Genomic DNA, 22,855 nt, shown 5'->3' with positions numbered 1-22,855 from the left:
GTCAGAGTTGGTCATCCCAAGTACTTTTAGGCAGCCGCTTTCACACTTACTTAAGCTTTCCTTGAAAAACTTTAAACGTGTTTTCAGTTTGTTGACTTTGCCAATGCCAGTTTGCGGTTGAGTGAAATTGCTTTGATTCATTATTGCTTGTAAAATCTTTATCTATGGAATCCTCCAGTAGACCTTTTTCATTCTAGTGACTAAATTATCATAAAAATATAGTCTACTTTTAGAAATTCGGGTTGAATTTGTTGAGTGTTGTGTCCATTATTGCCTCAGTTGTTCTGGTGCTGTTTAAATGCTTTACTCTTGTTCCTTTGGGTAAGCCTTGCTGTTCGGTGCCACAGCTACCCAGGGATGAGCTAAGGGTTTGACAGAAGAAACCTAGGGGTCCTAAAGGGGTTGGCAAGTGTATTACACAGTGAGATCACGCATACATACCATACAAGATACCCCATTTCCTCACAGTTATTTAGAGCATAACAAGTCACTTTTAGAAGGGACATCCATGCCATTGCGGCCCTGCTGCACGGTTAATGAGGGAAGATGTATAATGATTGATAAGTGTTAGATATCAGGATACCGCACAGTATGGGATTCTATTACTGATTCCTACTGAAAGGTTTTTTTTTTTTGCGAAAAGAACATTGAGGCAAGGGCAACCAGAGATTTTAGAGAGGTGGATGCAGGCGGGGGAAGAGGGGAGAAATGGAAAAAATTCCCACTCAGAAAAAAGTGGAGGTTAGAATTCCCTCACAAACAGATGAAAGTAGAGCAAACAACGAAAATCACTCGGTGCTCCTTAGTGACAGGATACTTTGTAAATAAATGTGTTTAACTAAATGCCCCTAAGAGACTCTTCAACTCGTCTAGCCTCCCTTCGCTGCAACAACGGGTTAATGAACATATTATGAGCTCCCGCTGGAGCTTCTCAACCCAGCACATCCCAACATTTTGCCTTTCAGAATACACTGCACAAAAAAAATAAGTTTCCAGTACTGAAGATCATAACTTTATAAACTATTCTGTATATGTATATACACACACGTATATATATATATATTTATATTTTTCTTAGAGAGGAATTGATACAGATCTTGAGAAGTGGATGAGCATCTTGTATGTAAAAATTCAAAATACAGTTGTCACTAATAACCATTTTAGTGTAAATGTACAAATCTTTACTGCTAAGCAGGAACAGGAAACACACAAAGCAAAATAACAACCAAAGACTTCATTGGTTTAGTGTCTCGTTGCATTTAAAGAGGAATAACTGGGAGGCGTCAGAGTCTTACTGCAGAGAAGCTCTTCAGAGCAGTGGAGATCCCCCATGAGCCGCCGAGAGGCGGTGACGGCCAGGACCATGGGTGAACTTTCCTCAACCACCTTCTACCAACAGATCTTATTCCATCGGCATCTAGGACGTTGCCCCCCCTCCCTCCTCTTATGTTCCCAAAGTCTTTCATTAAAACATGAATTCTGTTACTCCCTCCGAGCATTTTCAGTGGTTACCACTCAAGTCTACGCAGCCCGATCCAAAGTTTGCCCACTTTGCCAAGAGAAGCCAATGCTTGAGGTCCCAGTGCGTTCTGTGGTAGGAAGCACCAGCCATCACCTGCTCTACTGTTCAAGGATCAGTGCAGACAGACCCCTCACTTCTAGGCTGTCAAAACTGTGGCAAAACAACAAGCTAGAACAGCAAGACTCTCTGTCAAACAGTAAAACATTACAAACATTTGAGACATCCTCTTTTGGCCACTAGGGCCTGTGCTGAACTGGGCACAAAGTGCAAATAAGAATTAAAAAAGCGAATTTCAAAACACCTCATAAAAACACACATAAATAGGAGGCCTGGTCCAGGAAGAAGCAGGCAGCATGAGTCGAATGGCGGTTTAGATTTCAGTTTGTTGCAGAGCATAAATAAATGTTTAGATTTCCCTTTGCAGCGAAAGCCTTCTTTCTTTGTCCTTCCCTTCGGCTCTGCCTCATCTTACGAAACTGCAGGGTCTTTGGCTTTTGGCTGGTCAACAGCAGACAACATAGCTACGGTGGGGTCGTCTGAATACTCGTCTCCATCTGCAAAATAGGACCCTTCTCCAAGTTCAAAGAAGATGGGTAGGTCTGCGCTACCCACATCTACGCTGGAGTCCACCAGAAACAGGGGCTGAGCTGTGTAATGCACCAACTGCTTTCCTGCAGGGAAAAACCAAGAGGGGATATCAAGCAGGGATCAGCAACCACATCAAATTTAAAAAGGATGCTATAACCTTAAAGTGCATCGTAGGGGGCTATACCGGGCATTAAAGACCTGCTCCAGCATCATAGGCCTCAACTAAGCATGATAGCCTAAAACAATGAAGCAGGACTGACAGCCAGAACCGTCCACTAAAGCGAGCATGAAGTTATTAGAATATTTCGCCTGTGAGGCTATTACAACATTTCGCCTGAGGAAGGATGTAGGTTTTCATTTTTAAAAAGTGTCCTGGAAGACACAATGGTTTGAAAACACCCCACTGCTCCAGAGCTTTTGAGCCCTCGTTTCACAGTGCCTGTGGTAGTTAACATTTGGTGCCTTCCCTACAGAGGTCTGGTAAATACAGTTCAAAGAGGAAGGAGGGGGTAATTAACCACTATGAAAATGTTGAGACATGAAGGCCTCGATCAGGAGCGCCTCTGTGAATGATAACATGCGTGAGTACTCCTGTTACTGCACACACCGTTAATTAGGAGTGGTATGGACCATATCGTACCCAGTCATTTCTGACTGCGATAAAATCCGCATCTCCTGCATGAATTCTGACAGGTCAAATGATAGATCCAATCCTGAAAAGCTGAACATTATTTCCTATTTTTGATGGGATATCCTGAACTGGCGACAATTACTGCACCCAATACATTCCAAACACAGCAGTGTTGGGGTTTTTAAAGCAAGATGATTATTGCTTTCAGCACCATGGCACTGGTATTAAAGGCCTCAGAGATAAATTACACATTTATGCCACCAACACTGGTCACAACCCAGTAGGATATAAAGACCACTTTACAGGGATGGGAACTGCGTCCTATACAAGGATGTACTGGGGTGGGAACTTCGTCCTATACAAGGATGTATTGGGATGTACCTTGGCAGATAGTGTAACATTTTTCGGAAACGTAGTAGTATGTAAAGCTAAGGTACGCTGGGGCCTTAGCCTGCTAAGTCAGCAAGTTTCCTAAAAGCATCATTTAGTACACTTTGCTCCGTAAGCTTTCACAATGACATTTACTGGGCCTGGAAACCCACTGACAGGATTCACCACTACTGTGCTCCAAATTAAGAATCAAACTACTACATAAAGCATGGGCAGAGCCGTCAAGGTTAAATGTAGCGTTTTAAGCTGCATGACAAACAATTTGAATTATGGGCGAAATATTCTGCTCCCCAATTCCTCAGGTTACACAAATACCACAGGATTGGTGGACTGCACTTCCACTGTTGCCCTAAAATGTGCCCGTTATTAATGAGAGAATATTTCCTACTGTCTACCTGATCCCCCATTGGCATTAAAGCTAATCCCACAGCAGTATGAGGTGCACTGGGAGACCCGAGGCATGACATTACAAAGAAGCACAAGAGAGAGGTTTCTTAAACATCCAAAATGCAAAAAATAAATGAGGGAACCAGTCAATATCACTGGAATCTACCCACAGCCTCAAACGTTTCCATTATGTCCCTTTCAGCTACTGCAGTTTTCATAATTCTCCTGCTAAGGCATTACCCACATTTTTGCCGACGGTCCAGGTAGCATATTTTGCTATTTTCTTTAAAACCACAGCTATTGCTCTGCTTTTTTAAAAATATTTCTGCTGTCAGTTCATTTTGTAACCTTTCAAAATGCCACCATCACGACACACAGTGTCAACTGAAAAGAACAAGTTACTTACCTTCTGTAACACGTTCTAGTGCAGTGTTCCCCAAACCCCGGGCGGTCCGCGGATCAATCAGCACCGGGCCGCCAGAGGTCTTCAAATCTTGAAGGCATGTTTAAATACAATTAAATTAAAATTATTAAATCAAAACAAGCGGGCCACGGAAAAATTATCAAACATTTACCGGTCCGCGGCGATCAAAAGGTTGGGATTTACTGTTCTAGTGGATACTCAAAGCAGCAAAGCTGGCTGAGTTTGTCCGCCCTGGAGTTGAAAGATCCTGCAAGGAGGTGTACGATAAGGGAAATGCCGCAACTATTCAACCAGGTCCAGCAGGACAGGGCCTCCTGGCACAGAGACAAGGACCCTACCCAGTTTTTTTCAATACCACATGGGGTTGGCCACGGTCCTGGGCCCACGGAGACTCCAGATTTTACTGCACAGCCCACACATGCCACTTGGTGTGATCGGCAAACAGGAAGCAGGTGGCAAGTAGACCAAGAAGTCTCAGTCATCTTCACTGAGACCCAGGATCGAGGCTTAAACATTGGGATCAAGGGGTATGGGTTGTGGGAAAAGAAAGGGGGCTAACCCTGCTAGCGGAGGCCTCTTTTTCCAGGCTCTATGGAGTAACATGCTGTATGATAAAGGTAGGGACACTAGGAGGGGATCTGTGGTGACATGCCACCTGTTTACTAGCGTACAGAAGCAGGGACTGTTCCATGTGACGGTAAGACTTGGTTAGAACGTCTTAAAAGACAGCATAGGTTCTGAGAATTGTCTGGGTTGCAGCACTTCTGTCTGGAAGTTACACTTTCCCTCAGCTGAAGGCAGCTGTAGATCAAAATGGTCACTCACCCGGAGAAGTAGTTTTGCAGCATGAAGAATTTTCTGACTTTGCACGCAGTGCATTATTCCCCCAACTAGCGGCTGCGTGCTTGTCAGCCTCTTTTCTCCTCCTTCCCCCGCCCCCTCTTTGGGCGATATCGCCATTTGTGGCCTCTTCCTGTGACAACAGACGCACACCAATGAAGTTCTTTTGGTGGTCGCCATCATCAGATTTTGTTTCCCCATTTCCCTTTGTGACTTTATCCCTGTTTTGGCTTCAATGTATTTCCCTCACTCCTGACTGACTGTCCTGACTTATGTAGAGGTGGAAGGACTGCATGTGAATCCAAAAAAATCCTCAAGTTGCATTTTTCAGAATTAATCTTTTCTGGATTCACATGCTGTGCATTGATTATGTGGCAGTATGGTCCCCTTCTGGGAGGTTCATGAGTTTGATGATGCGAACAGGTGTCCCTGTTCTGCCTCTACTGCATGGATGTCCCAGCAAACAATGTTTTGTGAAGGTGTGTATGGAAGCCCATGTGACTGCCATACAACTGTTCTCTATGGAGACATCTGCTGTGCCCCTTTCTTCCTTGCAGAGTGCGCCCTTGGTTTTGTGCTAGTGATATGTCAGCTGTTTAGTAGCAGGTCTGGACTGTTTGGACAGTCCACCTCGCAACGGTTACCTTGCTGACCACTTCACCTTGTTGTGAAGTGCAAATCAGATGAAGAAGTGCTTTGTTTTCCTGATTTTTTTGTTTGTTTCTTGGCTGTAATAAAGGACTGTTCTTTTTTTATGTCCAGCATGTCAATGGTTCTTTTTGGCAGTTTTTTTTGGAATCTGTGAAAAAGGCTAGCAGTTGTAATGCTTGATTAACATGGAGGTGTGAGATGAGATTTGGTAAAGACACTCCGTCCTTGTGTATCTGTAATTAGGATTCTTGTGTTGAGTACTTGCAATTCAGCAATTCTTCACAAGGATGCGAGTATGTTTATGAAGGCTGTCTTCGGTGTCAAGTGTTTGATATTTGCTTTGTGCATCGGTTCAAACGAGGTATTCATGAGCTGTATTAATACTAGGCTTATACGTCTTAGTGAGGCAGTAATCTCATCACTTTGTCCTGAGTCATCTCCACCAGCTCTGAATACCAGGTCTGTCTGGCCTGCAGAGGGGAGATGAGCAAAGGCGTCTTGGGACCCTGTCTGCACCCGTTTAGTACCAAAAGTATCACTGGAATTGGGAGGGGAAGCTTATGCATGTCTCCCTGGCCAGTTTATCGACAGGGAATTCCCCTTAGACCCTTGGGGTGGGTACTTGGATGCAAATTTTTTGTTCACTTGTGTTGCAAAGATATGTGTCTATGTGTCCACCCCCCCACCCCCCCCATGTGTAAAAGATATTTTCTATTTGCTGTTTTAGCACCCACTTGTAGGAGATGTTTGTTTGCCAGTTTAGCTTATTAGCTTCCGTGTGTTGAGCCCCTGGTAGATAGACGGCTACTGAATGGCCTATCTCTATATGCCCAGCGCTAACTGGGCCAGTGCATGCACCAATGTTCCCCCTTTCATTTTTCCAACTACACTCTCTCTGAGAGACCGTCCCTTCTGGCCCATGACTGTCCCCTCTGGTAAAGGCGAGTTTGCTCTGTGTGTAAAGGTTGGGAAGACTTTTGCTTCGCTGCAGTTCAGACTTGCCCCACCATAAAATGTCTTTTCTCTTTGTGGCATTGTTGGGGATTTCTCCATGTTTAGGGAGAACCCCATACTATGAAGTGATTGTATGACAGTGTTTATACTCTTTTGGCGCTGCGTAAATGATTTTACCTTTACTAGCTGATTGTCCAGACTAGCCAGCTGTCCAGATAGGTGTAGACATGAATCCACTGTCCCATCCACCATCTTCTCAAATGTGAACAAGTGAAAACCTTGGTGCAGACCTGAGCCTAATTTGGAGAACCCAGATTTGATAATGCACCTTTTCCACAATGAACCTCAGAAACGTCTTGTGTTTGGTGTTCACTGGAACGTATAAGGTAGGCATCCTTGAGGTCTATGGTTGCTAAACTTGCAATGCATGTCCAACTTGAACCCTTGAGTCTTTGTGAACTTGTTTAAGGTAAACAGGTCCAGAATGCTTATAAGGGTGTTGCCTTGGTTTTGTTTTCAGTAATCTTTCTTTTGCATGTTTGTTAAGGAGGACCTCGAAATCTTGTAGTAGTTGCATCTTCTCGTCTTTTTCTTTTATAGTCTATGATGTTCTGTTTGGAGGGGTCCTTAATAGTTCTATACAATATCCATGTTGTGTTATGTTTGGAAGAGGCGACTCTTTCCCACTGCTTGAGGAATTCCCCACTCCTGTGTAGGGAAGGAGCTGAGGATGAGTCACTTTTTTTGGATGCCCCGCTCTTTGCGGTGGGGCACCTTTTCCTCTGGACCGCTCTCAGAAGGGCTGTCTTGCTGCACTGGCATTCTGCCACAGGGGTAATGTCTTTTTGAGGTGGCTTAGGGCACTAGCTGGTATGAGGGGTGGCTCGCCATGATCCCCCCCTTACTGGCAGTCTTCTTTGTGAGCGTCAACCCTCCTAGGAAAGGTCCCCTCAACTGAAAAGCTCCACGACCTTGACAGTTTTGCAGTTCTTTTTCATTTTCTGCAGCAGATGGTCAACTGCTGGGCCGAAGAGGTTGTCACCTGTTAAGGGCATATTCAGGATGGCCACATGCAGCTCCTGATTGAACCCTGAGATTTAAAGCCATGCTTGTCTTCTAAGGGTGGAGTCCTCACACAATTGTCTGCCGAGTCTATACGCTGCATTCAGTGGTGGCAATGTATGTATAAGAGACAACTGTACCCGCATACGTGACCATTTTTGCTTTGCGCCTTGGTATTGGTGCAGTAGGTGCTACACGATCTTCATTTGCTCCCCTATTGATGAGCATATCAGTTAAGGAGGAAGTCCGAGTTAGTGATGCGCTATTGGGTCACCACCGTCCTTTTCATTCCCATCTTTTTGGCTCTCCCTGTATAGACAGGGCCTCATTGTAGTGAGAACATTTGCCCTCATGTTCAGTGGTCACAATAATCGAGTCTGCCCCCACTCTCTCTGGTTTAAGGTGGGCTTGTACTTCTTCTCCACCAACGATGTCACTGCTTTTGTTGTTGCTGCTTCACTGAATGTCTCAAGCCCTTGGTTAAGGACTTTTGGTAGCATAAGGAGAAACTATTTTTCCATTTCTGTTGGTAGGAGTGTTTCCATTAGGAAACAGGACTCCAACTGTTCCTCCTCTAGCTCGATCCCATATGTGTCTGCCCTTTTAACCAGGGCATTGAATGCGGTATTTTTGGAAGAGAGGCTCTGGAGGGGTAAGTGGGTACTTTTTCCATGGAGGAGTCTGCTTCTATGTCCCGCCACCCTTCCCCCGCTAGGTCCTGCATTAAACCTTAATCAAACTTATTTCATGCCCATATAAAGAGTTCCTCTTCTTCCTCCATATGGGGGCTCAATTGTTGCTGTGGGATCCAGCTCCACAAGTTGCACCTCTTGCTCCTATTCTGCATGGTGCTTTAATGGGATGCAATAACCCTTGAAGTAATTGTGAAACTCCATCTTTCTCTTAATGAGGCCCTCCACCGCGGCTTCTGGACTCCACTTCTTTCGACATCAAGACTTCTTTGTTCAATATGTGCGCAAGCACCTGCTCTTCGGCACTGATGCATACTTCCTTTCAGGCTCTTTTTCCCTCTAGTACACTTGATCGCCTTTCAGAGTTCTCAGGGTTTACCACCAAGGGTGTCATTCAGCCTTGACCTGTGGAGTTCCTTATGCTTATGTTTAGCCCCAACGCTGACTGACCCTGAATGCTTTATATCAGCCCTGATGTGCCCAGGTGTTCCTTGGCGCTTCTTTGAGAGCCCCTTCAATGATTTCTTTAACTCCTTCTACTTGGCAACCCTCTAGGTGTCAGTCTTCTCCCTTCACTACCTTGTGTCTTTGAGGTTCTCCTTGTTGTTAGAGAGGCTAAGGTCTGTCAACATTGTTCTTGCCATGTGCCACGGCATAATGTGCCAACCTCAGTTTTTCCCTCTTCAAGTCTTCAGCTGGAATGCTGCACACACTTTACAGCCCTCCGCATTATGGTCTTTAGGTAAGCAAAGGTTACAGACCTAGTGGCTGTCCTTTTGCTCATATTTATGGTGGTACTTAGGTTAAATCTTACAGGGGGTATGCTCAAGCCTCTATGTACATTCTAGGAGTCTACTAGTCAATGTTCCACTAATGGTAGATTTTTCCTGGTAGAAATCATTCCTTCCTCAGCACTGCCGCTGAATTTTGCTCCAGCTTCTCTATTATTTTACATAAAATCCCTTGGTAAAACACTAGCCTTCTGTTGAAAATCTTCTTTATTCTCGCTCTGCTTCCAGACTCAAAGGTGGAAAAGGGGCTTCTTGGGTGGGTGACATCCATCGCTGCTTGGCATCACAGTACCAGATACCTACAAGTGCATCTGGGCACAATCCTCGCATGACTTGGACTTATAGCCTGTCCCCAAAAAACTGACACCTTGTGGGGATCTACCACAGACATCAGTTACCGACAGTTCCTGTAGTTTTAAGTAGAGACATATTATGTCTTTCTATTATACCTTCTCAAGATGCTCTTGCTCATCAAGAGCCATCTAATTAATTCTGCTCTTGGCTCCACTGAGGACCTCAGCTTAAAGTTCCCTTTTAGAGACGCAAACCCACCATTAAAGATTATCTGCATTTAATGACTCAAATCCTGTGATCCTTAAATAGTTGTGCTTCTTCCAGGCAATCCTTCAAGGAACAAGTGTCACAAGAGTAGCCGGAGAGAAGAGAATCAAAAAAGGACAGCCTCATTAGGCTCCTATTTGAAAGAAAATAAATGACTGCCTGGCGTAACACTGACAAAAATATGTAACTGGAAGGATCACTTGACAAGCAACACTTTAGGGTGCTGTGGACAACAGGTTGCTTGCATGCTACAAGCTGGGGACCACTGCACAATGCTATATGTGGATTGTAAATTCTAAGAAAAAAAAATAAAGAATATTCTCAATCAACCATGCCTCCTAACAGCAATTGGTGTCCACAATGTCCTGGTGACTGAACCCGGTGTATCTATCACCTGCCCTGATGCTGCTTGACCATTCCGGACTAATTATTCGAAATGTGCTTGAGGTTCCTGGGGAAGATTAGGAACCAGCATACCTGCCATGTCCAAGACAGCAAGTACATAGCGACCTCGCAGGCATGTGGTATTGAGTGACTTCAAGGCTAAGCTCCCAGATGCAAAGAACTTTATGACCCAAGCAGCAATCTTTTTGGCTACTGCAGTAGGAAAGTTCCAAGGTATCAGCTTAGCCTAAGAAGAGACCAGAATTACTGTGCTTTTTGATTAAGGAAGTTTCGACAGGAACGATGAATCACCTAGGATAGGCTTATACCTTATTGAGATTGACCTGTTGACCTGCATGGATCGAGGACTGTTTGGTCTAAGTAGCCAAAATGGTGTCTAGGTGAGCGTCACTAAATGGCAGCTTTGTCTGCAAGTGTGGCCAAAAGGATAGCGGATTCTTGCAGGGGCCACACCTGCAAGAATGTTGGCCTTAGTCTTGACAATAGGCGAAGGTAACTTAACAACCATTGAAGTCTTTTTGATGATTGAGTGATACAACATCGCCTCCAGGCGAAGGAGCCCAGATGGGTGAGCAACTTGCGCTCAGAGTGTACACAAAACACCACATACAGAGAATAGTGTCTCCCTTGGAATGGTCTCTTCCAAGTGACATTGTGCCTCTTCCTAAACTTTGCAACAGAGCTAGAAGTTGAGACACTAAAGCAGCCAGCTTCAATGTCAGCAATGGCAAAAATGGCATCTGGGTTGCAGCGTTGGCACCACAAGAAGAAATAGTCTCTCCTGGGGGAATGTCAGCAGCAGAGGTAACGTTGCTTGAACCATCAATTCCATTGAGGATGGCAAAAGGGGAGCGAAGGTACCACAGGAAGCTCCGCTGGTGGAAACTCACATATGGCATATGGGGCGTTAAAGTGCTCCAGAGAGGACAATATAATGCCAGAATACCTCAAATACGACATTGAAATTAGGTGCTGCATAAGCACTGCGTGCTGGAAAGTCCTGGTACCGCTGAGGTGGAACTCGACCTTTCAAAAGATAAGTTGAGCTGGCGTTACTGGCACGGGGGCTTCAAGTGGCCCTTGCTCCAGGGCCTCCAGTGGCCCTGGCGCTTGTGTCAGGGGAGCCTCGAACAATTTGGTTCCTAAAGAGGAGTCTGAGAGGGGGCGGGTGACTTAACTCACTTGTTTACTCCCATACCTCCTCTCCTTTCGATAGGAGAATCTAGACTGAAAGTCTTTGGTCCTGGTCATAAGGAGCTTAACTTCTCTCGCTTAACTGGCGTTTGGATGCATGCACTGGCATGACCCACAAGATCTGGAGACGTGGTCAAAGCCCAAGTACCACAGACTCATTTTCAGGGGGGAGGGGTCGAGAATCAACATTTGTTCCCTCACATTCACCACAAAGTTAAAACTCTGATCTCTTAAGAGGGAGAAGAATTATGCATTTTTTTTATTTTGTTTTTATAAACTTTTGGTGGCGACCGGTATGGTTCCTAAACTACAATATTTTCCAGATCCAGGTTGAAATCTGGATATTTCTTGATGAGGAAATTAGCGTTCGAAGTATCAATTACAAAATGGAGGCCTGGGAGAGAAATCCTCCAGACTAAGAAGTTACATTGTGGTTTCAGTAAAACATGATCATCAATCAATATAAATCAGAACAACAGTGTGATGCAAGAGTTTGGGCCAATGGACAAGACTGTGCCATCAAAAAACATAACGGATAACAAGGTTGACAATCAACAATAGGCACCTCTATCAATAAAAGTCAGAATACTAGTCACACGGAAAACATCAGCATACTGTAAAGACACATTATGGAGCACAATTGGGTCATGGTAAGCAGAGCACAAGCCACAGAGCCCATATTATGCCATGCCACTGCTTATTTTATTGAACACTGGTTTGTGATGATGAGAAAATTTGTTGCGCTGAAGACATAGTTGGCCGCAGTCAAAATGACCAAACTTCTTCCAGAACGACTTGAGACTGCCAGGCAAAATAATGCCAGAGTGGGCGTCGTAATCACAAGTCAAAGTACAGGTCAGACTGTACCCAGGCCAAGCACAAGTCACTGGACATACAAGCAATATATGAAGCACCAGCTATAGTGATTCTGAGCAGCAGGCCAAGCACATGTCAAGAGGATCATACAAGCACACGTTTAAGGGAGCAATATCAGGACAAGCATCTGTCAAGAGGGCATACCAGACTAGTACACATGTCAACGGGACTATACCAGACTAGAACAGTTCTACTGGGCAATACCAGGCCAAGCAGAAGTCAAAGAGGTTGCACCAGGCCAAGCACAGGTCAGGAGGGCTGTACCATGTCAAGCACAGGTCAAGAGGGCTGTACCATGTCAAGCACAGGTCAAGAGGGCTGTACCATGTCAAGCACAGGTCAAGAGGGCTGTACCAGGTCAAGCACAGGTCAAGAGGGCTGTACCAGGCCAAGCACAGGTCAAGAGGATCATACAAGCACACGTTTAAGGGAGCAATTCCAGGACAAGCATCTGTCAAGAGGGCATACCAGACTAGAACAGGTCAACTGGGCAATACCAGGCCAAGCAGAAGTCAAAGAGGTTGCACCAGGCCAAGCACAGGTCAGGAGGGCTGTACCAGGCCAAGCACAGGTCAAGAGGGCTGTACCAGGCCAAGCACAGGTCAAGAGGGCTGTACCAGGCCAAGCACCGGTCAAGAGGGCTGTACCAGGCCAAGCACCGGTCAAGAGGGCTGTACCAGGCCAAGCACCGGTCAAGAGGGCTGTACCAGGCCAAGCACCGGTCAAGAGGGCTGTACCAGGCCAAGCACCGGTCAAGAGGGCTGTACCAGGCCAAGCACCGGTCAAGAGGGCTGTACCAGGCCAAGCACCGGTCAAGAGGGCTGTACCAGGCCAAGCACCGGTCAAGAGGACTGTACCAGGCCAAGCACAGGTCAAGAGGACTGTACCAGGCCAAGCACAGGTCAAGAGGGCTGTACCAGGCCAAGCACAGGTCAAGAGGGCTGTACCAGGCCAAGCACAGGTCAAGAGGGCTGTACCAGGCCAAGCACAGGTCAAGAGGGCTGTACCAGGCCAAGCACCCTTTGATGGGGCCATACCAGGTCAAGCATATGGCAAGGAGGCCATACCAAGCCACGCACACATCAAGAGGCCCATACCATGGCAAGCAGACAAGGGGGGCATACTAGGTCATTCAATGTTAAAGGGGGGGGGGGGGCTACACTAGGCCAAGTACACATTATGGTGGTCACTCTCGCTATGCAGAGTATATGTCTGGACAGGGGGCACCAAGAAAAGAACGCATTAGTCAGGCTCGCTAGATCAAGCACATGCCAAGCAGGAAAGCGAACACTACACAAGCACAGAGGTTAAGTGGGGACTGGGCAAGCTGTATGTCAGCAGAAAACATTAAACAAAGCACCTGCCAGGGGGCACACTAGGCGAACCACAAATCATGAGGGAAGCACACCAGGCAAACCACAATAGTTGGGGGAAGCAGAACATGTAAAGTAAATGCTAAGGGGGGGCATGTGGGGTCGGCACACAAGATAAATCAAACTATGCAGCCATCAAACAAAGCTTAAACAAGAGTGAAGCACTTCAGAACTAAGGACAACAAATAGGCCTATATGTGGACAGGAGCTGCCATCTAACGGTGCTTACCGGTATCTGCTGTGCTGGTGTCTGTCTCAGTGGATTTTTGCTCTTGAGAGGAAAGAAGGTCCTGTATCTATGGAATCAAAGCAAAATAATCAAGAGCTTAACAAAAGTTTTAAGGATAATCGTCAAGAAATTACCAACACCACAATTATGGATCAGACACCAAACTACATAGTTCTCCTGTTCTTAAAAAGCTGTACACATCAAGTCTGATTGATTGTTCCTTCAACTTTGATAACATTAAGCTTTCAGCGTTTGGATACGGTGATAGAGAAGTCAAAGGTCAGGCATTCATTTAATTAGTTTACATGTGCAGTGCTTTTATATAAAACAATATCTCCCAGTCTTAGGGAGTTATTTTGATGATTGTGTAGCCATTAAGGCCCTTTAAACAAGTTGGAACTGTGTCCTGGTGTGCACTGTGGAGCACCTTTAGTTGAGTTTCCAGACAGGAAAACAGAATCCAATTTTGAGAAAAGAATACGGTGTTGCAGTTCGCCGGTGTCCTGTGGACAGCACATCAGTGGAAGATAGTTTGAAACCGTGGCTCTGTCTGTTATTAGCTGATGATCCCACCTTATATTCAGGAGGCGATGGGATTTACCTCTCATCCCCTCAAGGAGGAGGGGATGGTCACTGCACCGTAGAGTGGTGCTTTGGGGAAGGAGTGGTTACCCGTGACATTTCCACTATGAATGCTTCAGAATACTGGCACTCCGAGCATGCACTGACTATGCTCCATCTGAGATGTGGCACACTATCAGTGTGCCTGCAGAGAGCCTGCTTGCCCCTGAACCATCATTAATAAGTCACAGGGGCAAATGCAATCTTGCATGAGGACATCCTCAGAAAGTTAGGAATGTATCGTAGCTGCTGTTTCACGAAGCATAGGCCCTGTTAAACTGAAGCTACCACTGGCATAGTGGTGGTCTTGGGGTCCCCGAAATCCGGGGCTACTTTTATGCAGCCCAGCTGCAGTGGGCAACTTACCGGATGGAGGGGCACCACTGAACGGAAACAGGCATGTCCGAAAAGCAGATCTGGGCTGGTGACCTACATGGTGTCGTACTCCCGGCTAGGAAGCCCCCAAGTGACCTCCCAACACTGCTGCAGACAGCAGTACCAGCATTATGGCGCTGCCTCCACTACACATGCCAGACTCCACCCTATGCGGTAGCACTCCCCTTGCAGGGCTTCCCATCGTGCCAGCCCACGTGCCTGTAGCGTACACATACTGTTGGAGAATACACGCGGTGTGTGACATACGCAGAAGGAGCCTCATATTATCCCCATTTATTTCTCAGACCTAAAGATGGTTGGGGCTGGGCAGAAGACTATTAGGAGGGGAGAAATAAGGGAGGGGTGACAAAATCAGCGTGGGTTGCCCTGATTGAGCATGCCCTGCACCAGCTCTCCTTCCGGCAAGGTCGCCCCTGCCAACTCTGCCAGAGTAGGTTGCAGGTTAGCTTTTCTGCTGCTTCCTCCCTGCGTGCTGCGCTTTGTCCCCCCTTTACTCCGGCAATTTTTCCCCCCACACTTTTTTTCCCCCAGCCCTCCTCCCACTGCGCCCCTCCCACCCCAGCACCTACTTAATGGCTGTTGCAGCACGACCCCACTGAGCAGGTCCTGCACCAACTCTCCTTACTGCCTGGTTCGCCTCTGGCAACTCTGCTTGAGCAGGTTACAAGTTGAATTTTCTGCTACTGCCTCGCTGTGTGCTGCGTTTTGGCCCCCCACCCGCGCTGCATTCCTGCAGGTAAGAAATCAGCAGCATCCTCTCGCCCATCCTCAACACCTCTATCAAAACGGCCACCATCCCCAAAGCATGGAAGCAAGCATAGGTCATGGTGCTCCTGAAGAAACCATCCGTCGACCCGAGCAAACCCATTTCACTGCTCCCCTTCCCAGTCAAGGTCCTGGTAAAAGCCATCAACAAACAGCTATCCGAACACCTGGAAAGACACAATCTACTATACTCCTCCCAATGCGTCTTCCATTCCATCTGTAGCACCTTGACCACCCCCATCTCTGCAACGGAAGACATCAGGTCTCCGCTCGACCATGGTCATAAAGCGGCCCTGATCCTCCTAGATCTCGGTCGACACCATCTCCAACTACACCCTCACCTCCAGACTCCATCACATCGGCATCCGACGAAATGCCCTCAAACGGATCCACGCCTTCCTCACAGGCTGCACACAGGGAGTCCCCTCCCCACCCCCAAATTCCACCTCAGAACCTAAGAGCAAAATATGTGATATCCCCCAGGGATCCTTTCTCAGCCTCACCCTCTTCAACATGTACGTGATGTGGTGGCCAAGATTGTTTGTTCCCACAGACTCAACATCATCTCATACGCTGACGACACACAACTTACTCTCCCTCTCAGAACACCATGTGACCCCCAGAGATAACTTCAGCAATGCCATGACACGTCGCTAAACAGATGAAATCCAATTGCTTGAAACTGAACACAGACAAGACAGAGTCCATCATCTTCGGAAAAAAACACTTACGTGTGGGATGACTTCTGATGGCCCTCCACACTTGGACAACCCCCGACTGACAACACCCACAATCTTGGCATCATCAGAGACAGCAAATTCACCTTCAAACAACAAATAAACGCAGTGGCCTGCTGCAGCTTTCACAACCTCTGCATGCTCCGGAAAATCTTCAGATGTAGCCTCATTGAAACCAGAAAGTCACCCAAGCCATCATCACCAGCAGACTCCACTACAGAAACGGCCTCTATGTCAGACTTCCCACCCAGCTCCTCCACCGCCTCCAGACCATCCAGAACGCAACAGACACCCCCGTCCTGGACCTCAATCAATCAGTGTATTTGTAGAGCTCACTACCACCCGTGAGGGTCTCAAAGCGCTGAGGGGAGTGGGGGGTGCTGCTACTGCTCAAATAGCCAGGTTGGGCCGCTTCCTGAGAGTCAGCAGGACTTCGGTCTGTAGTAGGGGTAAGGGAAGTGTGTTCCAGGTCTTGACGCCGAGGTGGGAGAAGGATCTGCCTCCGGTAGTCGCTCTTTGGATGCGGGGGACGGTGGCGAGGGCGAGGTCGTCTGAGTGGAGTTGTGGGACAGGGTGTACAAGGTGAATAGTCTGTTGAGGGAGGCTGGGCCGGTGTTGTGGAGCGCCTTGTGTGCGTGAGGTTATCCTTTTGTTGACGGGGAGCCAGTGTAGGTCTCTCAGAAGGGGAGTGTTGTGGCGGTGGGCATCGAGGATCAGGCATGCGGAGGTGTTTTGTATGCGTTGCAGTCGTTTGAGGAGTTTGGCTGGGGCTCCTGCGTAGAGGGCGTTTCCATAGTCAAGTCTGCTGCTGATGAGGGTTTGGGGGACTGTTTTTCTAGTATCTGTGGGGCTCCATCTGTAGATCTTGCGGAGCATGCGGAGGGTGTTGAAGCAGGATGAGGAGACGACGCTGACTTGCTTGGTCATGGAGAGTGTTGAGTCGAGGATGACGCTCAGGTTGCGTGTGTGGTTGGTGGGTGTTGGGGCTGCTCCCAGAGCGGTCGGCCACCAGGAGTCGTCCCAGGCTGAGTGGTTGGCGCCAAGGATGAGGACCTCGGTCTTATCTGAGTTCAACTTCAGCTTGCTGTTCCTCATCCATTCGGCGACGGCCTTCATTCCTTCGTGGAGGTTGGATTTGGTGGTGAGGGGGTCCTTGGTGAGGGAGAGAATCAGTTGGGTGTCGTCGGCGTAGGAGATGATGTTGAGGTTGTGTATCCGGGTGACGCATGCGAGCGGGCCATGTAGACGTTGAATAGTGTAGGGCTGAGGGACGAACCTTGGGGAACACCGCAGATGATCTTGGAGGCTTCGGAGCAGAAAGGGGGGAAGCGGACGCTCTGGGTTCTGCTGGAGAGGAAGGAGGTGGTCCACTCCAGAGCTTTGTCCCGGATCCCTGCGTTGTGGAGGCGTGTGCGTAGGATGCAGTGGCAGACTGTGTCGAAGGTGGCCGAGAGGTCCAGAAGGATGAGGGCTGCAGTTTCTCCGTTGTCAAGCAGGGCCCGGATGTCGTCGGGGCGGCGATGAGGGCAGTTTCGGTACTGTGGTTGCTGCGGAACCCTGACTGGGATGGGTCCAGGATGTTGTTTTCTTTGAGGTAGTGGGTCAGTTGTCTGTTGACGATCTTCTCGATTACCTTGGCCGGGAAGGGGAGCAGTGAGATGGGGCAGACGTTCTTGAGGTCTCTCGGGTCCGCCATGCGTTTCTTGAGTAGGGGTTTGATCTCAGCATGCTTCCAGCTCTCGGGGTAGGTTGCGGTCTCGAAGGAGATGTTGATGACTTTGCGAAGGTGGGGTGCGACGGTGGCACTTGCTTTGTTAAAGATGTGGTGCAGACATGGGTCTGACTGAGATCCAGAGTGGATGGTGCTCATGGTTTTGATGAGCAAGTTACTTACCTTCGGTAACGCTTTTTCTGGTGGATACATTAGCTACCTGTGGATTCCTCACCTAATGAATTCTCCCCCATGCGTAGCATTCGACGGAAACTTCTCTCTCTACCTCTGCACGTCGGCGAGGACGGCACAATTGCCCGACTCCACGCGGCTCTGTGTGACATCATCGTGGCAATAAGAGGTCCTCGCCTCTCTGCGGACGTCAGTTCACCCCACTTTTGATGTGCCTTTGAAACATATATAGAACATCGACAGTTTACACCCTTTAAGATTAACAAGAATAAAATTTATAGAGAATCTTCATATAAAAACTTTTGCACAACTTTTTAAAAAGAGCGTATACCATCATGAACGGTTTCTAAACTTGAAAATAATCTGAATTAGAACTATAAACATATATACATAAATAGAAACATTGAAATAAAAGCACTGAAGTGCACATCCAAAGAGATCCTGGCGTGACCACAGACAGACTACGGGGAGGTGGGAGGGACTGTGAGGAATCCACAGGTAGCTAATGTATCCACCAGAAAAAGCGTTACTGCAGGTAAGTAACTTGCTCTTCTGATGGATACAACTACCTGTGGATTCCACACCTAATGAATAGAGTCTCAAAGCAGTACCACTTCGGAGGAGGGTGTCCGTCTGTTCAAACCAGGAACTTTTGCAGCACAGACCGCGCAAAATGGCCATCCCTCCGCATCCAAACAATAATGCTTCACAAAGGTATGGAGGGAAGACCAAGTCGCAGCCTTACAGAAGTCCACCATCGGAACACCTCTGGCCGAAGCCGATGAGGTCGACTTGGCCCTGGTAAAATGAGCCCTGATCCCCTCAGGAGGATCCTTCTTTGCCAATGAGTAACATATTTTTATACAAAGAACGACCCACCTGGAGAGCGTTCTCTTATGGACGGCTGTAGGAAGTTGGCTCTGTATGTGCTATTTCAAAGTAAGGAATAGCATGCACAGAGTCCAAGGGTTCCCCTTAGAGGTAAAATAGTGGTAAAAATAGATAATACTAATGCTCTATTTTGTGGTAGTGTGGTCGAGCAGTAGGCTTATCCAAGGAGTAGTGTTAAGCATTTGTTGTACATACACAAGACAATAAATGAGGTACACACACTCAGAGACAAATCCAGCCAATAGGTTTTTATATAGAAAAATATCTTTTCTTAGTTTATTTTAAGAACCACAGGTTCAAATTCTACATGTAATATCTCATTCGAAAGGTATTGCAGGTAAGTACTTTAGGAACTTCAAATCATCAAAATTGCATGTATACTTTTCAAGTTATTGACAAATAGCTGTTTTAAAAGTGGACACTTAGTGCAATTTTCACAGTTCCTGGGGGAGGTAAGTTTTTGTTAGTTTTGCCAGGTAAGTAGGACACTTACAGGGTTCAGTTCTTGGTCCAAGGTAGCCCACCGTTGGGGGTTCAGAGCAACCCCAAAGTCACCACACCAGCAGCTCAGGGCCGGTCAGGTGCGGAGTTCAAAGTGGTGCCCAAAACACATAGGCTAGAATGGAGAGAAGGGGGTGCCCCGGTTCCGGTCTGTTTGCAGGTAAGTACCCGCGTCTTCGGAGGGCAGACCAGGGGGGTTTGGTAGGGCACCGGGGGGGACACAAGCCCACACAGAAATTTCACCCTCAGCGGCGCGGGGGCGGCCGGGTGCAGTGTAGACACAAGCGTCGGGTTTGCAATGTTAGTCTATGAGAGATCTCGGGATCTCTTCAGCGCTGCAGGCAGGCAAGGGGGGGATTCCTCGGGGAAACCTCCACTTGGGCAAGGGAGAGGGACTCCTGGGGGTCACTTCTCCAGTGAAAGTCCGGTCCTTCAGGTCCTGGGGGCTGCGGGTGCAGGGTCTCTCCCAGGCGTCGGGACTTTAGGTTCAAAGAGTCGCGGTCAGGGGAAGCCTCGGGATTCCCTCTGCAGGCGGCGCTGTGGGGGCTCAGGGGGGACAGGTTTTGGTACTCACAGTATCAGAGTAGTCCTGGGGTCCCTCCTGAGGTGTTGGATCGCCACCAGCCGAGTCGGGGTCGCCGGGTGCAGTGTTGCAAGTCTCACGCTTCTTGCGGGGAGCTTGCAGGGTTCTTTAAAGCTGCTGGAAACAAAGTTGCAGCTTTTCTTGGAGCAGGTCCGCTGTCCTCGGGAGTTTCTTGTCTTTTCGAAGCAGGGGCAGTCCTCAGAGGATGTCGAGGTCGCTGGTCCCTTCGGAAGGCGTCGCTGGAGCAGGATCTTTGGAAGGCAGGAGACAGGCCGGTGAGTTTCTGGGGCCAAGGCAGTTGTCGTCTTCTGGTCTTCCTCTGCAGGGGTTTTTCAGCTAGGCAGCCCTTCTTCTTGTAGTTGCAGGAATCTAATTTTCTAGGGTTCAGGGTAGCCCTTAAATACTAAATTTAAGGGCGTGTTTAGGTCTGGGGGGTTAGTAGCCAATGGCTACTAGCCCTGAGGGTGGGTACACCCTCTTTGTGCCTCCTCCCAAGGGGAGGGGGTCACAATCCTAACCCTATTGGGGGAATCCTCCATCTGCAAGATGGAGGATTTCTAAAAGTTAGAGTCACCTCAGCTCAGGACACCTTAGGGGCTGTCCTGACTGGCCAGTGACTCCTCCTTGTTATTCTCATTATTTTCTCCGGCCTTGCCGCCAAAAGTGGGGCCTGGCCGGAGGGGGCGGGCAACTCCACTAGCTGGAGTGTCCTGCTGGGTTGGCACAAAGGAGGTGAGCCTTTGAGGCTCACCGCCAGGTGTGACAATTCCTGCCTGGGAGAGGTGTTAGCATCTCCACCCAGTGCAGGCTTTGTTACTGGCCTCAGAGTGACAAAGGCACTCTCCCCATGGGGCCAGCAACATGTCTCGGTTTGTGGCAGGCTGCTAAAACTAGTCAGCCTACACAGATAGTCGGTTAAGTTTCAGGGGGCACCTCTAAGGTGCCCTCTGTGGTGTATTTTACAATAAAATGTACACTGGCATCAGTGTGCATTTATTGTGCTGAGAAGTTTGATACCAAACTTCCCAGTATTCAGTGTAGCCATTATGGTGCTGTGGAGTTCGTGTTTGACAGACTCCCAGACCATATACTCTTATGGCTACCCTGCACTTACAATGTCTAAGGTTTTATTTAGACACTGTAGGGGTGCCATGCTCATGCACTGGTACCCTCACCTATGGTATAGTGCACCCTGCCTTAGGGCTGTAAGGCCTGCTAGAGGGGTGTCTTACCTATACTGCATAGGCAGTGAGAGGCTGGCATGGCACCCTGAGGGGAGTGCCATGTCGACTTACTCGTTTTGTCCTCACTAGCACACACAAGCTGGCAAGCAGTGTGTCTGTGCTGAGTGAGAGGTCTCCAGGGTGGCATAAGACATGCTGCAGCCCTTAGAGACCTTCCTTGGCATCAGGGCCCTTGGTACTAGAAGTACCAGTTACAAGGGACTTATCTGGATGCCAGGGTCTGCCAATTGTGGATACAAAAGTACAGGTTTAGGGAAAGAACACTGGTGCTGGGGCCTGGTTAGCAGGCCTCAGCACACTTTCAATTGTAAACATAGCATCAGCAAAGGCAAAAAGTCAGGGGGCAACCATGCCAAGGAGGCATTTCCTTACACAACCCCCCCCCAAACGAAAGAGGATGAGACTAACCTTTCCCAAGAGAGTCTTCATTTTCTAAGTGGAAGAACCTGGAAAGGCCATCTGCATTGGCATGGGCAGTCCCAGGTCTGTGTTCCACTATAAAGTCCATTCCCTGTAGGGAGATGGACCACCTCAACAGTTTAGGATTTTCACCTTTCATTTGCATCAGCCATTTGAGAGGTCTGTGGTCAGTTTGAACTAGGAAGTGAGTCCCAAAGAGGTATGGTCTCAGCTTCTTCAGGGACCAAACCACAGCAAAGGCCTCCCTCTCAATGGCACTCCAACGCTGCTCCCTGGGGAGTAACCTCCTGCTAATGAAAGCAACAGGCTGGTCAAGGCCATCATCATTTGTTTGGGACAAAACTGCCCCTATCCCATGTTCAGAGGCATCAGTCTGCACAATGAACTGCTTAGAATAATCTGGAGCTTTGAGAACTGGTGCTGAGCACATTGCCTGTTTCAGGGTGTCAAAGGCCTGTTGGCATTCCACAGTCCAGTTCACTTTCTTGGGCATTTTCTTGGAGGTGAGTTCAGTGAGGGCTGTCACAATGGATCCATATCCCTTCACAAACCTCCTGTAATACCCAGTCAAGCCAAGGAATGCCCTGACTTGAGTCTGGGTTTTTGGAGCTACCCAGTCCAGAATAGTCTGGATCTTGGGTTGGAGTGGCTGAACTTGGCCTCCACCTACAAGGTGTCCCAAGTAAACCACAGTTCCCTGCCCTATCTGGCATTTGGATGCCTTGATAGAGAGGCCTGCAGATTGCAGAGCCTTCAAAACCTTCCCCAGGTGGACCAGGTGATCCTGCCAGGTGGAGCTAAAGACAGCAATATCATCAAGATAAGCTGTGCTAAAGGACTCCAAGCCAGCAAGGACTTGATTCACCAACCTTTGGAAGGTGGCAGGGGCATTCTTTAAACCAAAGGGCATAACAGTAAACTGATAATGCCCATCAGGTGTGGAGAATGCTGTCTTTTCTTTTGCTCCAGGTGCCATTTTTATTTGCCAGTACCCTGCTGTCAAGTCAAAGGTACTTAGAAATTTGGCAGCACCTAATTTATCAATGAGCTCATCAGCTCTTGGAATTGGATGGGCATCGGTCTTGGTGACAGAATTGAGCCCTCTGTAGTCCACACAAAACCTCATCTCTTTCTTTCCATCTTTGGTGTGAGGTTTGGGGACTAAGACCACTGGGCTAGCCCAGGGGCTGTCAGAGCGCTCAATTACTCCCAATTCCAGCATCT

At 48.0% G+C, this 22,855-nt stretch overlaps 1 protein-coding gene across 2 annotated transcripts in view; it reads right to left on the bottom strand.

Moving 5' to 3' along the window:
* Positions 1–999: 999 nt before the first annotated feature.
* Positions 1,000–22,855, bottom strand: part of HSF1 (heat shock transcription factor 1) — a 314,446-nt gene continuing 292,590 nt past the window's right edge. For both annotated transcript variants that reach the window (XM_069221019.1, XM_069221020.1), the window contains 2 exons: positions 13,571–13,637; positions 1,000–2,193 (listed from right to left, as the gene is read on the bottom strand). In XM_069221019.1, the coding sequence (XP_069077120.1) occupies positions 1,991–2,193; positions 13,571–13,637 (270 nt within the window). In that variant the 3' untranslated portion in view covers positions 1,000–1,990. The remainder of the gene's footprint in view (positions 2,194–13,570; positions 13,638–22,855) is intronic.

Source organism: Pleurodeles waltl, chromosome 2_2, assembly GCF_031143425.1.
Source record: "Pleurodeles waltl isolate 20211129_DDA chromosome 2_2, aPleWal1.hap1.20221129, whole genome shotgun sequence".
Taxonomy (NCBI): Eukaryota; Metazoa; Chordata; class Amphibia; order Caudata; family Salamandridae; genus Pleurodeles; species Pleurodeles waltl.
This window is presented reverse-complemented; position numbering and strand designations above follow the sequence as displayed.